Here is a 15776-nt window from a genome sequence, read left to right as displayed (position 1 = left end):
CAGCTCATCTGAGCTCTGGAGTGTATTAAAAACAGTGCTGACTCGACTCACACCCACCAATACACAACCCGTCCTTTTAACGTATGTGTAGTGGTAGGTGGGCGGGCGAGCGAATTTGTGAGTCTGTGCTGTGTTTGTGTGATGTTGTGTGTTGGCTGGGGGGTGGGTGAGGGTGGGGTTGCATGGCAGACACACAGACAGACACACAGACAGACAGACAGACAGATTTATTGGAAAGCATGCAACAGGCTGTAAATGAAGGTGTGCTGTGTTTATTTCTCTCATTAGTCATTCACAAAGCAAGTGTTTACTCCATGCTTAATTCGCGTGGTCTTATCATCTACACATGCCTAATCAATTAGCTGGGCAAATGTGAGGCAATGGCTCTTGTAAGGAGGCGGTAATTAGATTTAGCCCAGGCTATTAACTCGCATCTAGATTCGAGAGTGGCTTATGATCAAGGTGGCAAGGTTTGTCCTTCATAAGCAGAGGGCCTTTTGTGTGCTGGGGGAAGATGAAAGCAGGCACAGCTTGGTGCCAAACACTAAACAGCTCCATCAACCGTGGAACAATGGTGTGCAGCCCCTCTCAAATGGCCTCTTACCCCCTATTAAGTGCCCGATGTCTACACCCAAATAATTGAACAGTGTGTGGGGCAATGTTGGTCAGCTACAGGGTTTAAAGTCACAGTTAACGTTAACTTCAGTTAAAGTTTCCACAGAACCGTTCAGAATTACTGCTGGTCGCTTGAAGGCGTCCAGTAATCCGCCTCTGACCCCTCCACCCCCTCGCTGCTGAACCACAGAGGGCGACAAAGCTCTCTGTGGCGCTCGACGCTAACAGCGCAGCCTTTGATTGGCCGGGAGCGCCGCGGGGGCGTGGCCTACCGACGTCCTTTCAACAAAACTGAATCGCGCCGCTCGTCTTCATTCACTAGCACAGCTGCGGAACGGCCAACTTCTGCGAAAGTGACGGACCCCGACTCGAGGAAACACGTCGCTGGAGTTGCAGACAAGCTAGCCAAAGGCTACCGGCACGGCTGCGCGGAAAGTGACTCTCACTTTGTCGTCCTGCGGCTTTTTCTCTCGTGTTTTCTGTGTTTTCGTCGCGCTCGAAGTTACCTGAAGACTCCGTCATGGACTCGCTGTGGCTTCCCTGCGTCGTTGTGAGCGTTTGCGTTTGGCTCTCCACTGCAGAGAGACACAGCGTTTACTGGAATAGCACAAACACGAAGTGAGTCACTCATTTGTTCGTATTTTTTTTTTATCTATTGCAACATTTTCTGTGGTAACACACACACTCACACTCACACACACTTGTTTTGTGGGGTAGTGTAGCCCGTATAGCCAGAGAAGTTGTTGTAGTAGTAGTGAGTGAGCGTGAAGATGGCATCAGGCAACATGGTGCGCGTGTGTTTGGTAGGAGTGAGCTGTTTATCTTGCCCCACTACATGTGGAGCACACGAGATCTCTGCAAATCACCCACTAATAGTGGCACCAATAAGCCACTGTTGATGCCTGGTGGTCCCAGTCCGGGTCCTGAAGTAACCCCCCCCCCCCACTTCAGCTCCAGTGGGGCTTCTTTTAGGATTTGATGGATTGCATCACGTGTAGCTAATAAAGTGGGGGCGACATAAATGTGCTCCACTGTCAACAGGAGTTTGCATGCATTGAAGGGGGCTTTATTAAAAGTCTGCACAGTGCAGATAGTGGTGGGGATGTAAACAAAGCCATGGAGAGTGGTTTGGTGTGAGCTGGTTCATTGTAGAGGGAAGTACAGACTCTTTGCAGATCTTTACAGCGATGGTGATGGAAACAGGGCTTTGGATGTCTGCAGCATGACTGGATAAACCAGTGGACCTCCTTTACATGGCTTGAGTTGTGTTGTGTTGATGATGGTGAACTAGTCATTGTCATTATTTTTATTATTTAAAAACTGCCAGAACATTATTGGGACTGCAGTGATTTAATTATGCTAAATAGAGGTGGATAAGTTTGTGTATTTGAGGAGAGGAGAACTGGACTGGACTTGCATAGCAAATATATGAGCTGCTGGTAATTGTAACTTTCTTGCTGGGTTATGTGTTTTTTTTTTTTTGTTTTTTGTTTTTTTTTGGGCCATATCGCCCACCTCTACGTTTCCAATTAGGGCCCAGTGCTTAGCGTTGTCCTGCTCTTGTTGACATGAGTTGCTTTTGATGTGGTTCTTTGATTTCAGCAATTTTCATTACGGAGCGAGGCTGTGTTTGGTTTCTTATGATTGGCATCCGTACTGTGTTCTCATCCCAAACATCATGGCTTAGATCTTCAGTTTCTCGACATCAGAATCTGACGTTTCACCGGTGGAGCGCAGCTTAAAGTGCTCCTGCCCCGACCCACCAGATCATCAGGTGTGGTCAGACTGTGGGTTCCCAGGACTGGAGTCTAAGAGTCTTGTGTTAGAAGATAAGGTGATTAAGAAGGTATCCGCCACTGGGATCCAGGTTTAGAGTAACCCGACCCATATATGCCGTGGGCACACGCTGAGCAGGGGAAGAAGACGAAGAAGAAAGGGAAAAAAAAAAAAAAGAAAGGGGGGGGTGAGCAGGGCCTTTTGGGATTGGAGGAATTGGAGCCGGCAGTGAGACTGAATCACAGGCGCAAAGAAACGCAAAGTTATGAATGAGAACAGAAGAGTGGAGACCCTGAAGAATGTATGACTGAGAGCCTGGGAACGCTCTCGCTCATAAACCACCGCAGCATCCATCCATCCATCCATTCTTTATAGAAGGGCAAATGAGCGAATGACTGTTAGCTGAGAGATGCCACTGTTATATAAGAAGTCAAGTTCCTATGAAGAAGAGGGGAGTGTGCTGTGCCATTGTTAGTGATGGCACCTAATGTCTTACTGACAAGAGTAGCAACAAGACTGAGTTAGACTCTGTAAACCCAGCACTTCATTTGTGCATTGTTTGAGAAAGGAAGAACTGTGTGTGTGTGTGTGTGTGTGTGTGTCAGTGCCTTTGGGCAGGTTGACTCCAAGGTCGTTGGTGGCTGGGAGCGGTGTGTGGCTCTGTTTCAGCATGAGAGGTGATTCTGTTAGTTTGACAGCTGCTGTATAAGTGTGTGTGTGTGGGGGGGTTGTTTCCAGTTCTAGAGAGTAAACTGTGTGTGGATGTGTTTGTGCGTGCTGGTGTTGTGCTTGCCTCTGCTTGCTGGTGCTGTTGATCTTTTGGAGCTGTCGCTGGAAACTGAGTAGTGCTGCTGCTGCTGTGCTGAATACTGCGAAGCTGATCAACCAGAAACTTTGTGTGTGTGTGTGTGTGGGGGGGTGTTTTCTAGCAAGAAAGCTTGTATTCCATCACTGTTCCAATCCACTGACTGAATCAGACACATTAACCCAACTTCCTCCCTCATACACACCTCTCTCTCCCTCTCTCTCTCTCTCTCTCTCTCTCTCTCTCTCTCTCTCTCTCTCTCTCTCTCTCTAAGTTGTTTTCTGGCTGTCTGTACAAGTCTTTTTTCTGCCTCTGGCCGCCTGTCTGTCTTGCTCTCTCTCCTTGCTCAGGACAGTGAGACTCATCCATTCAACATTCAATTTCACTTTTCATTTCTTCCTTTCTCTTTCTTTTTATTGTTTTATATATATATATATATATATATATATATATATATATATATATATATATATATATATATATATATATATATATATAATGTATTTATTTTTTTATTTTTTTTCTTTCTCTCTCTTTTGGTTGTTTTTTTTGTTTTGGGGTTTTTTTTCTCTCCCCTCTCCTCCACGCTTCTCTCTCACTTCTGGCTACTCGCCCACCGTACCGCTCAACTCACTGGTACAAAGTTTGCCCTTCCTTCTTGCTCTCTCTTTCTTTTTTTTTTCTTCCCTATCCCTGCACCTCTGTCTTTCTAGCCCTCTCCCTCTTCAGTATAGTGTACATGGGGTCCGTCTGTGTGTAAAGACACTGCTGTGGTGGGTTATTCAGGACGTCGGGGGGGGGGATGGGGGTGCAGGTCTGTTAAGTGAGTTCTTCTTTGTTGAAAATTCCACCTCAAATTAGCTGAGCTGCTGGTGCGGGTCTGCCAGCGAACAAAGCCGGGGTTACTGTGACCCATCACAGGCCAGAGTTCATCACACAGATGAAGTACTATTCACACTGTCTCTCTCTCACTGTGTGTGTGTGTGTGTGTGTGTGTGTGTGTGTGTGTGTGTGTGTGTGTGTGTGTGAGGCTAGAACACTGTTCATAAAGTGCCGTTTCGCTTTTGTCCGCACGTCACAGTCACATTTAACTCACCCTATCAGACTGTGTGTATGTGTGGGAGTGAGTGATGAAGTGCCATTCACTCAGTGCAGCTTGTCACTCTCTCTCTGTCTTTCTGGTGGTCCCTGAATGGGGGCCGCTCAGCCCGCTCCTCTCTATCCCTGATCGCTGCTTCTTTCTTTCATTCTCTCTCACTCACACTTTTTCGCTGCTTCCCATTCCCACCTTACATGCGCCCCCCTCTCCTCTTTTCATTCCTTTATATGCCCCTTCTTTCCTTTTTACCCTCTTTTGAAAGAAGGAAGTGTGTAGGTCTCTCTCTCTTGCTCTCTCTCTTTTCCTCTCTCTCTCTGTACCCTGATCTTTTATCGCTCTTGGCAGCCGTAACCATTACTCAGTCTGTGCTCACTACCGCTCCCTTCTTTCCTCCCTCTCATTCACTGCTCTCTCTCTTGCCCGCACTCTCTCTCTCTCTCTCTCTCTCTCTCTCTCTCTCTCTCTCTCTCTCTCTCTCTCTCTCTCTCTCTGGTCAGTTAAACAGTGTTATAGTTATATGAATGTAGCAAATTCCAGTTAATAGTTAACGTAAGTGGAGGAATAGAGAAGCTGGGGCCATTTGCTTGTAAGGGGCGATGCTTTATGGTTATGATGCTGTTTATCATGATTAATAAAACATATATCTATTGTCTGTACAGACTCAGTGTTCCATTAGAGTGAGCATCATTACTTGTCCTGTTTAATGTTGTGTAAGATTTGAAAGAAACATGCTAGGAGAAGTTTGTTGTATAATGCAGGGGTGCTACGACGAATCGATTTAGTCGACTACAATTGTCGGCACAGTTGTATCTGTGTGAGACATCAGTAAATCAGCCCAGAAACGTTGTAAAGGAGAAGACTGCTCTCTGGTTGATGTATGAACGAGAGTTATGCAGCTAACGCTCAACATGGGGTCTGTTTACCGATAAAGTCCCGCCTTTAAACAAATGACGAGCCAATCAGCTCTCTGGTTACACTGCGAGCAGAGGAAGGTTGACGATATTGTAAACTGAAAACTAAAATTACTATCTCGCATTTTTTTTAGCTCTGATATTAGCAAGAAAGTTTATTAAAATGGTGAATTTCGGAAGAAGGTATTTGCCTTCATTGTTGGTAAATGCATAAAAAACCTCAAGCTAATTTTAAAGTCTGTTTAAGAGTTATTTGGTAATTGAGTGACTCATAATTTGAGTAATCAGTTATCTAACTGTCTAAATAGTAGTTTGAAGCCCCAATATCATGTATAGTAAAAAATGAAGAAGTAAGAATCACAAATCAATGTTGGTGCCAGATAGGCAGCCCCTAGATTAAGTGGCATAGTCTCTTTATACAGGGGAAGCCAAAAAACATAACTTTGAATGGAGGTCAGCAGAGTATTGCATTGTGCTGTGTAGCCATAGTCCCCAATACAGCACACTTTACCCTGACTCTGAGATGATATATGTTAACAATGTGGTAAATGACTCCATGAGGTGCTTTTTCCTGATCATGTCTTTGATGGTCAATATATTCTATCACTAGAACCCATCAGTCCAGGCTACTAATAACTAGATTTGCACATGGAACATCCACTGAAACTGTGCAGTTCTTACACACTCCTTATATAAGACCTTATCTAATATTGACTCCTATGATGTGGATATTTAGAATATTTAGTGTGTGTGTGTGTGTTATGTAAAATGTGATGAATTGTAAATATACTCCCCCCTGACTTTACTGAGATTACAGGTCTGATTGAGGAGGCCAGATTAAAAATCAGGGCAAAGGTTTACAGAGTGTGTGAGCATGTGTTTGTGTAAGTGTAAGAATGAGTGAGAGAGAGAGGCCGTGTGTTCTCCCTCCGAGTGTGAGTTTCCTGGCCGACTCTTTTCCCGGGAAAATGGCACATCCTGTACGCACAGTAAACAATACCTTTCTCACACACCCGCGCACGCAAGAAGCCTGATTATTCCACAAGCCCATCTCGCTCGCTCACACTCTCACACACACACACCAATAAATCTGCCATTATTTAGAAGTGTTAAATGGCTGTAGACATGATTTGTCCCGAGTTCCCAAGCGCATGCTCTTTCTCTCTCTCTCTCACACACACACTTATATACTTGACTACCTGAAGATGCTGCTATGTTCTGTGCAATCTTTTGGTCACATATTTTTTGTAGTTTCTTAATGGTTTCAGTTTCAGGAAAGTAAGGAAAGTTTGGTTTCCGATGATAAAGGCTGTTTAATATCCTTAAAGACTGAAAAGCTCTTCCTCAGCACTTCCACACATTCACACATCGCGCCAGTTTAGTTTGGACACAGGCTGTTATATTGTTTGCCCTTTTTTAATGTCGTCTGTGGGTGCGTGCTGTGGGAGAGGGGTATTTGGTTGTTATTGTATGCAAATGACTTGCAGGACAATATGAAGTGCATGTGTGAATGTGTGTGTGTGTGTGTTGGCCACAGTAAGGCTGGCCACTGCTTGCGGTAAACATGGTCTCCGTGTGTGGTTTTGGCTCGTCTGGCCTCGTTGTTTATCCTGCTCCTGAATGTTCAGGATTGGAAGCGATAGGCCATTCCCACGAGGCACCGCACGCACGCCACTCTGGCACCAGGCCTCCAGCATTGGCCAGATTGGCAGCGACCCCCACAGGCCAGCCAGAGCCCAGACCCACAAAACCGTTCAGCCACAAGTTCACAGGAGGGTCCTTCAGTTCAGCTGAACTTGATTTGCACGTAATTGGAGCTGCTTGAAGAATCAATAAAGCAACTGATATAATTAAATAGTTGCAAAACAGCGATAAGCAAGGCTTAATCATAATGACCCCCCCCTTCCCCTTCCCCTCCTCACACACTCTCCTATTATACCTGATTGTGTTTGGTTTTAATTTCATTGGGGGCAATGCTGACATCTCATGCTGGCCCAGCTGAGTGAGTCAATATTCTTGATTGGCTTTGGGCTGTGAATTTGATCATGATAACCAATGCAACCTACTGACCTCTATCAGGCTCACAGTGATCAGGCGAGCACTTTTCAGCATGGGTTTATCTGGCCTATATGACCAGCATTTATTTATTTATTTATTTATTTATTTATTTATTGTAATAAATCAATTATATTTCTGTTCTCTTGCACGATCTACCTGCCAGGTCATTTTCTGCCCTGAGAACTGCTGCTGACTAGATGGACGGTGGTAGAGGGCAGCTAACCAATTGCTCATATGCAAAGAAGTATAGTCGATGTAATGCAGTAAATAAAACAAGCTCTGATGTACTGATATAGGTTTGGAGGGTCTTAAAGTTCAACATCAGGCGGGTTTTTTGGGGTGTTTTCTGGTGTGCATGGGTAAGAACTTACCAAAAGTGCTCCAAGAAAGGACAACCAGCATTCTGTACTAATATCAGCCATATAACGATACCCATCCATATGTTATTTACCATCACTTACCATAGAATTCGGATTCGGCAACTATGGCTACTATGTCATTTCACTGTTCAGTGTTGTCACTTTCATGATTCCAGTGGGGATGTGTGCTAGGTTAATGTTAACCCTGATACTCAGATAACAGTGATGCGGAAGGAAAAACATGGCTCTACAAAAACATCACGGCTGCTGGGATCTTGTGACCGGATTGCGAAAACCCGTGTTATTCCCACCTGTGTGCGAATGTTCACGGTTCAATAGCAGAAGAATGCTAACACCCTTATCACTGCTTTTTAATCAATAGAGGAAATGGTTCAGTCTATCTTTCACTCAGAGGAGTGAAAGGGTTAAACCAGCTGGGGGAAGAAAGGAGAACCTTGACAAGTTTTAAGGAATGAGGCAGGGGGACAACAGAGGAAGCGACAGACAGAGGAAAACAAAGAGATTGATGAGGAAAAGTGTATCAAGACGGATAAAGAGAACTGGCCGGCAATATTATCTTTTCGGGGGGGGGGGGGTGTATATCCATGGCAACAACCAATGAGACAGTGAGACAGGTCACTGACCAGAATGCCTGACATTCCAGTGAGCTGTTTTCTGATTGGTTGGCGGGGCCTGAGGAGGAGGCGCCAAGCCAGGCAGCAACAGGCGGACCGAGGGAGGGGATAAGGGACAGAGACGGGTGGACAGACGAAGAGATGAAAGAGTGGGTCTTGGTCCATTCCGGCTTATCAAAGCATCTCTCTTACTTTTTCTTTTCTTCTCCTTCTCTCTCCCTCCCCTCCAATCTCTCTCTCGTCCTCGCTCTCTCTCTCTCACACACATGTGCAGCACTCGAGAGCACTTCAAAAGCAGGACAGTTTGGCTCGAGTGCTTTTGGGTTTTTATTGACGTGGAGCTGAGAGCGGTTCTGGGCAAAGCTTTGCTTTCATTCCTCTTCTTTAATCTCACCACTAAAGTATCTCTACCTCTCTGCCTCCCTTTCTCACTCTCCTCCCTCGTTCTTTCTTTCTTTCTCTACCAAACTCCTCTTCTTTTTTTTTTTAAGCCAGTGCACGCAGCCCGACAGAGGCACAATAGAGGGTCCCTGAGCTCCCTCTTTTTCTCTATTTCTCTATGTCTTCTGTCACCTTCTTCTTCCTCTTTCTCTCTTCTATCTTCACTCTCTCGCTCTGTGTTTGTGTGCTAAGCAGGGTCTGGTGATGATGAATAGGGCCGTGTGGCCTCTCAGCAGCTCCAGGTCCATAATCCGGCCGCTCCGAGCGCCTGATTATCCGGCCCCATGGCATTCCAAAGCAGTCACCCGGAAGACCGACACTCACCATTAGCACTCTAAAACTTCAGAGGAGAGTACAAAAAAGTGTCCCGGGGCTTCAGGGTTAAAGGAGTTCTGGAAGCACGGGCCATAGAGAAGAGAGAAGGTGCGAGACAGGAGAGTTGGATCAACAGGTGGGAGCAAACAGGAGAGGGACGAGAGGGTTCCACCACTTAACGTTTACTGATCCTGACCGATGGAGAAAAAAGTTAGGGGATCATGAGTCAGAGGCCTGTGTGAGAGTGAGTGGTGAAGGAGCCAACACATTAACCGTAAAACAGGTGAATCAGGGCTGAATGGCTGTCGACACATTTTTGTGTGCCGTGCTTACTGTGTGTGTGTGTGTGTGTGTGTGTGTGTGTGTGTGTGTGTGTGTGTGTGTGTGTGTGTGTGTGTGTGTTAGCCTCAGTGCTGCTGACTCAGAGCATTTCCTCAACCTTTTACCCCTCAGCAGGCTCTCCCATCCCCCAAAGCCTCCACATTCCACCCAGAGAAAGAGAGAGAGAGAGGTGGAGGTGGATGGACCAGCAGAGTGGGTGTAGGGAAGAGAAGAGGGAGAGTGAGAGACACAGCTCTGGCCCAAAGATTAAAAGAAGGCAGATTAGCAGCACAGCAGTCGTGGATTCCAGTAAAAAATTCCAACTTGATGAAACTGCTAAACATCATCGTTTCAGCTGTATCGTTCACCATACACTCATGAGCACACACCCATTTCTTCCCAAATTTCTCCCATACTTCTGCTAATCAATCTCAGGTTGCAGAGAGCTGCTTGTTTGCCTTTCTTACCGTCTTGTGCCGGACAGGGATTGGGCTGTAGTTTGTGCTCTGCCTGTTTATTAATACAGTTGATTTTTTTTTTTTTTTTTTTTTTTTTAGGCCGCACAATAAAAATGGACTCCTGATAACCTTTATCTAACTATAATATACTAAAGAAACTACAAATGAGTGTCAATCAGACCTAGGCTGTCTCAGTACTACTCAGGCAATCAGTAATGGTGACCGCCTCTGTTCTTATCAGCGATGCTCCTTTTCAGTGTTTTCTCTCAGGAGAAAAAGAAGAAAAGAGCACAGAAATGCTACCAGTTAATGAGCATTGGTGGGTGTTGGCCACTTTCTGAGATTAGTCGAGTGCATGAGGGAGAGGGATTTAGCGTAAAAGGGTGCAGACACATTAAAAGGCCGAAAGTGAAAGGCTTCACTGTATGAATGCAGCCATTGAAGAAGTAAACTGTAAGAGTCTAAAAGACACTCAGCAGTCCAAAGAAGATCCAGTGACCCCTCGCCTAGGGATCAACCCCCATCCCCCTCGCCCTCTCTTTCTCCCCTCTTTTTCTCCCTTGCTCCCCTCTGACTCCTAGCCCCCAGGGGCCGGGGTGGAGCGGCATAATTGCCCCCCTCTGGGGCCGCTTTAATACCCTTCTTTGTGTTTTAATTGCCCCCCCTCCGACCCTCTTTTGATGAACACACTGGGGCCATACTGCTAACAGCTTTTAATCAGGCCCTCTAACAGTGTGTGTGTGTGCCTATGTGTGCACTCTGTAGTATCGGCAGACTGCAACAAAAAAGCTGAGCAAAACGTACAAAAAAAGTTACTACAGTCTCTTGCACACGCACAATTACCCAGATATTTAACGCTGAATGAAGGTTTAGGGCTTAAGTAAGAAGCTGGAGATGATCGTGCATATATGCTGAATGTTTGCTTGAATGTCAAAGAGCCCAAACTTTGCAAACTTTGCAAGAGCTCAAGTTTCAACTCTCAGGAATAGTAACGCTAGTTTACAGTTTTAACATGCATTCGAACCCCTGCTTGCCTACCGTAATATCTGTGATTGATCCAGACGCCCAGTGGCTGAGGCTGCAGATGTCAATACTGAATCACCCTGCATGCAATCCTGACAGCATTCTAATACCTTGAAGCAAACAACACCCTATTCTCCTGTGGGGTGTGAGATCAATTTAAACACACGCATGCATGCATGCATGCATGTGCGCACCCACCCACGCTCCGTTTCCTTTGTCTCACCCCCGCTCCACAACACTGCATTGTAACGCTCTGATCAACAGTTCAATATCATGATGAATATTCATACGCTCTCCTCTGCTCCGCGTCTATAGTCATACATTCAGCACATCAATCTTGCTCTTTTTGAAGAGCTGCACTTTTCCACCCGTCTCGCCATTGTTCCCTCTCTCCGGCCCTTGCTGATTTCCCACTGCTCCTTGAGCACACATTTCCAATCGATGGGGGGGCGATTGCAGTCGTGATTGCGCAGCGCTCAGCATTCGAGCTGGATGATGGACAGCAGTTTCTGTAGACTGTCGTGATGTGATGGCTGTGGCAGAGGCTTCAGACAGTGTCTTCTGCGACCGGTCACTACTTTTATTGTTCATTGTCCTATGTTTTGCTGGGTTCTCCAGTCACATACCTATAATATTAATATATGTTATATTATAATATTAGGATGCTATATACGGTTACATTTTCCTGTTCCTCCAGTAGATCTCATAGACCATTACTGTTGTGTGGTACTTACTAAAGTGATGCATCTATCTACTGGATTGGCATCAGACCATTACTGACCTTACTAAATATTTAATATCGGGATGGATTCGGATGTTACTGTTGCTTAGTAATGCTTAAAGATGCCATATGGGTATCAAGAGAGATGGGTATCAGGCTGATAGCAGGTCAAAATGCTGGCTGGAATACCAAAGGGGGAAAATAAATGAATTAGATATGATCCTATAACAAAGCAAGCCTGAAATGGGACACACTCGCACTATGAATTTCATTCCTGTGGAGCGACAAAGTGGTTGAGTATGTAGAGCAGTGGTCACTAGCTCTCCTCCTGGAGATCAGCATTTTCTGAAGATTGCACCTCCAACCCAAATCACACCCGGCTAATCAAGCACCTCTGAAGGTGATAATTACATGGAGAGCACATGGTGGGGGGTGTCTGGTTGAGACTGCAAGGAGGTAGATCTCCAGGTGCAGGGTTGGAGACCCTACAGCATGATTAATGCTCTTTAAAAAATAAAAATCTTTACTCTGTATTGGTATCCATTTAGGACTAAAATGTTGGAAGTGGGACTGCTTTGAAAGCCTGTCCTACAATATTTAGGCTTTTTATAGTGTGGTAACCTGACCCTTCTCTCTCCCTTGACCATCACAGGTTCCAGAGGGACAACTACGCTGTGGAGGTGCGTCTGAATGATTACCTGGACATCGTCTGCCCACACTACCCGCTGGGCGAGGTGCCGTCACAAGACGCTGAGCGCTACGTGCTCTACATGGTGGAGCGTGAGGATTACGAGGCCTGCCGCCCACAGTCTTATGACCAGATGCGCTGGGAGTGCGGCCACCCCTTTGCTCCTCATGCACCTGAGAAGTTCTCCGAAAAGTTCCAGCGCTTCACACCTTTCACCCTGGGCAAGGAGTTCCGGCAGGGAGAGAGCTACTACTACATCTGTAAGTATATCCTAACGGCCAAATGTGTGCTACATAGAAAACTGCAGGTTAAGGTTTACTTAAGTGTTAAGTACGATGGTGTAAACCGCTTTAGACTTGAGTGAAGGAAATGAATCTGAACTGCAGCAGTAAAGCTCCTCTGTCTACATGTTTAAAGTGGTTCACTGTTTTAAGGACTTTTTCTGTGTTTGTGAGCATATGACTGAGTAATGCAGTCCACGCCCATGACGCTCTGGTTATAGATTTATGATAGGTGCTCGGAGGAATAGTGAGTGCATGAGTCAACGCTGAGCGCCATTTCAGCACGTCAGTAATGAATAGGTCCCCTGCGTTTCATGCACACTCTTGGGCTCTAAAACTGGCAGCAAAGCCACTACGTGTCTTTTTGGCTGCTCTGTGTGCCACACATGCTAAGTTAGGGCAGTTGTAAAAACAGGGTTTGGATTTTTGCATGCTAGTGGACTGGAGACTGGAGCTAGTGGAAGGGAGCTTCTACGCCTGTCCTTTTCCTGACAATATAAATGTGTGTTTATATACAATTAAAAAATGAGCAAGTGACTTTGTCTCATATATATACTTTTTGGATGGATGGTGGAGCCATGTTAAATACCAGTAATGCACAGCTGTTTTTTTTTTTGGCCAAGTGGGCTAAGGAGAAATTGGAGATTATACCAAACAGACGACACCGGTCCAGATGGTCAAGTCTTGAGCCTATGGCTAGCTAAATGACCTAGATTATGCACTATGCTATGCCAAAGACCATTAGTTTGGCCTGTAGTTAATGCTCTCTCTTAGTGTCCCTTTTCACCTTCTCCGCACTCGTTTATCCTCCTTTTAACATTGTCTTCTTCTTGTGCCCCCAACAGCCAAGCCCCTGCACCACCATGGACAGGAGTGTCTGAGGCTGAGGGTGGATGTAGTTGCTAACGATGGTGAGTGTCGCTGCCCTGCAAAGACTGAAAAGCAGATTTATGCCTTGTAAATTTGTCAAGTCCCGACTTCATTTGTTCATTTGTGCTGTTTCCCCATCTGTTCAGGATCCCAAGAGGCTAGGGTAGGGCCAGGCAAAGGAACCAAGACCGGAAGTGGAGGAGGAGCTCACACGACTTCCAATAAATTACCAGCAGGTAAACACTCATTCGTTTAATTAGGTCCAGTCACATGACCAGTTACCTGCTCCAAAACAAAATGCTTTTGGTTGCGTCAGTTCTAAGGTCTCCTTTTGTTCTTCACAGATGACCCTGTTGTCCTGCCAGATGTCCAGAAAAGTGTGCGAAGAAACTCCGCAGTCACAACAGCATCCTTCACCATGCTTACAACACTGCTCCCTGTATTATTATTGCTGGTCTTGCAGTAAGAACTTTTTTGAAGAACTACACATCCCAGTACACTTGTCTCTAAGACTACAATGACGGTGGCCTGTGTGGACCTAAAAAAAATCACAGGAGGAGTTCTCAAAAAAACCCAGTGCTGGCCACTAGGGAGAGGAAATCGGAAGCACTCCAGTATCCGTTTCAGTCTAAACCGAACGAGTTTGCCGGACCTAAGAGGGCTTTTTAACCCTCTTACCTTTTTACAACCTGGAACAAAAAGTGGTATTTTTTTCTGGAAGGACTCTCTTTTTTTCGTAAAGGGAAATGCACCATCTTTTGCTTAAAGTGTAACTTTTTTTTTTTTTTTTTTTTTTTTTTGGACAAATCTTTGGAAAAGCACTCAATTCTTGGAGGAACAGTGAACTGAAGAACAGCGAAGAGGAAATCGGATGTTTTGTTAAAACAAAGCCCGCTCTTCTGTAGTGAGTTAATGGACGCAAGTTGACGATCTAATGAGCCAAAGACCAAGAGCTTCTCGCTAAAGTGTACAGCGATCAAACCTTTTCGCTATTGTCTCGTATTGTACTATTCCAGTGGGATTTCTCCATGTAGCATCAGAGAAGCAGGGTTGTTTTTTGTTTCCCCCCCACCCCCCCTTTAGTCAACTGGACTGAGTGCTGGTATCAGCACTGAACTGGCATCGGCACTAAAAAGACACTAAGCATGCTGATGCTTCAGTTTGTGGTAACACTTTCTTTTACAGTCTCTCGAGGCCTAGGTATTAGCCTGGTAAGTGTGAGGTTTTGAGTATCATGATGGTGAGTCCCAAGACAGCTTCCAGACAGTCTGATGTATAAGTAAGGTCGTAAGTTTTAAGTATGAAATAAGTCTCGAAGATCTCCCAAAAATGAATCTGACATTAATTAGTCATTAATAGCTAGAAGCTCTTTTGATGGTTTAGCTGGTCTGGTAGACCAACCTGACCAAGTGAGTCAACCAGTATGAGCACACTGTTCAACCAGCATGACAAAGCTTCAACGGATGACCAGCTTACCGCTCAGCTAGTCCATTCAGTTTTAAATAAAGGCATACACTGTCCTGGTCACAAGCTAAAATGATCAGCCAGCTTAGAGTATGTTCAACCTTTCAAACATCAAAGACCAGTACCAGGGAAAAGCAGGTCTTGGGTTGTTTATATTTTTAATTATTATTTTCAGCAAGTGCTTGCTTCCATTTCTCTTAAATCTTGAACTGCGCTAGACTGCCTTGGAACTTGCCATCCAACTCCCCAATATAACCTAGGACTTTGGAGTTTGTACCTCGCACTTACGCAGTCGATTCCTACAACCTGCTGTAAAAGAGAGGAGTTCAGCTTTCTACCACTCGCTTAACCTGTTTCGATTTTGTACATTTTTTTGTTGTTGTTGCTGTTGTTGTTTTGTTTGTTTAAAGGCGTTCATAAGTTATGAAGTGTGCTGCAGAACAAACGGTTGTATATAATGAACAAAAAGATGAGAAATGTTTACTGCGTGAAACCGAAGAAGGAAGAAAGCGAGAGCGCGAGAGTGTTTTTCAGTTTTACTGAGCGAATGAGTGAGCGTGCATGTGAGGGAAGGAGAGAAAATCATGTTAATCTGCCAAATTTACACACTAGTCCCAGAGAGCGTGTATGTCTGTGAGGGTGAATGGGTGGGTGGGGGGGGTTTGGGGCAGTGGTGGGCCAGCTTACAGAATTTTAACAGTGTTTACAGTCAAACACACACTTTTTTTCTTTTTCTTTATTGGACCAAATGATCAACTTGCAGTCTTGCTTGCCAACAGACTGGTAACACTTTACGTTTGGGATGAGTAAACCTCTCGTCCCACCTGTCATGCCCCTACATGAACCTCTTATACAGGTTCATACTCATTGGAAGATGACCTCATGATGGATGTCTTCACATCATCACCAGTTGTTAATAACTACTGCTGCTTGTCA

At 45.2% G+C, this 15776-nt stretch overlaps 1 protein-coding gene across 2 annotated transcripts; it reads left to right on the top strand.

Moving 5' to 3' along the window:
* The first annotated feature begins 945 nt into the window (after positions 1–945).
* On the top strand, positions 946–14175 carry efna1a (ephrin-A1a). Of its 2 annotated transcripts, none has more exons than XM_072675605.1 (5): positions 946–1233; positions 12190–12485; positions 13352–13417; positions 13523–13612; positions 13721–14175. In XM_072675605.1, exons 1-5 carry the CDS (start codon positions 1136–1138, stop codon positions 13840–13842), a joined length of 672 nt encoding a protein of 223 aa, XP_072531706.1. In that variant the 5' UTR covers positions 946–1135; the 3' UTR covers positions 13843–14175. The 2 variants fall into 2 exon arrangements, with proteins under 2 accessions (XP_072531706.1, XP_072531707.1); XM_072675606.1 differs by lacking the exon at positions 946–1233 and adding an exon at positions 9906–11386.
* The last annotated feature ends 1601 nt before the right edge of the window (positions 14176–15776 follow it).

Source organism: Salminus brasiliensis, chromosome 3 (genome assembly GCF_030463535.1).
Source record: "Salminus brasiliensis chromosome 3, fSalBra1.hap2, whole genome shotgun sequence".
NCBI classification, from domain to species: Eukaryota; Metazoa; Chordata; class Actinopteri; order Characiformes; family Bryconidae; genus Salminus; species Salminus brasiliensis.
The sequence above is the reverse complement of the archived record's forward strand: the minus strand, read 5'-3'. Positions and strand labels throughout refer to the sequence as shown.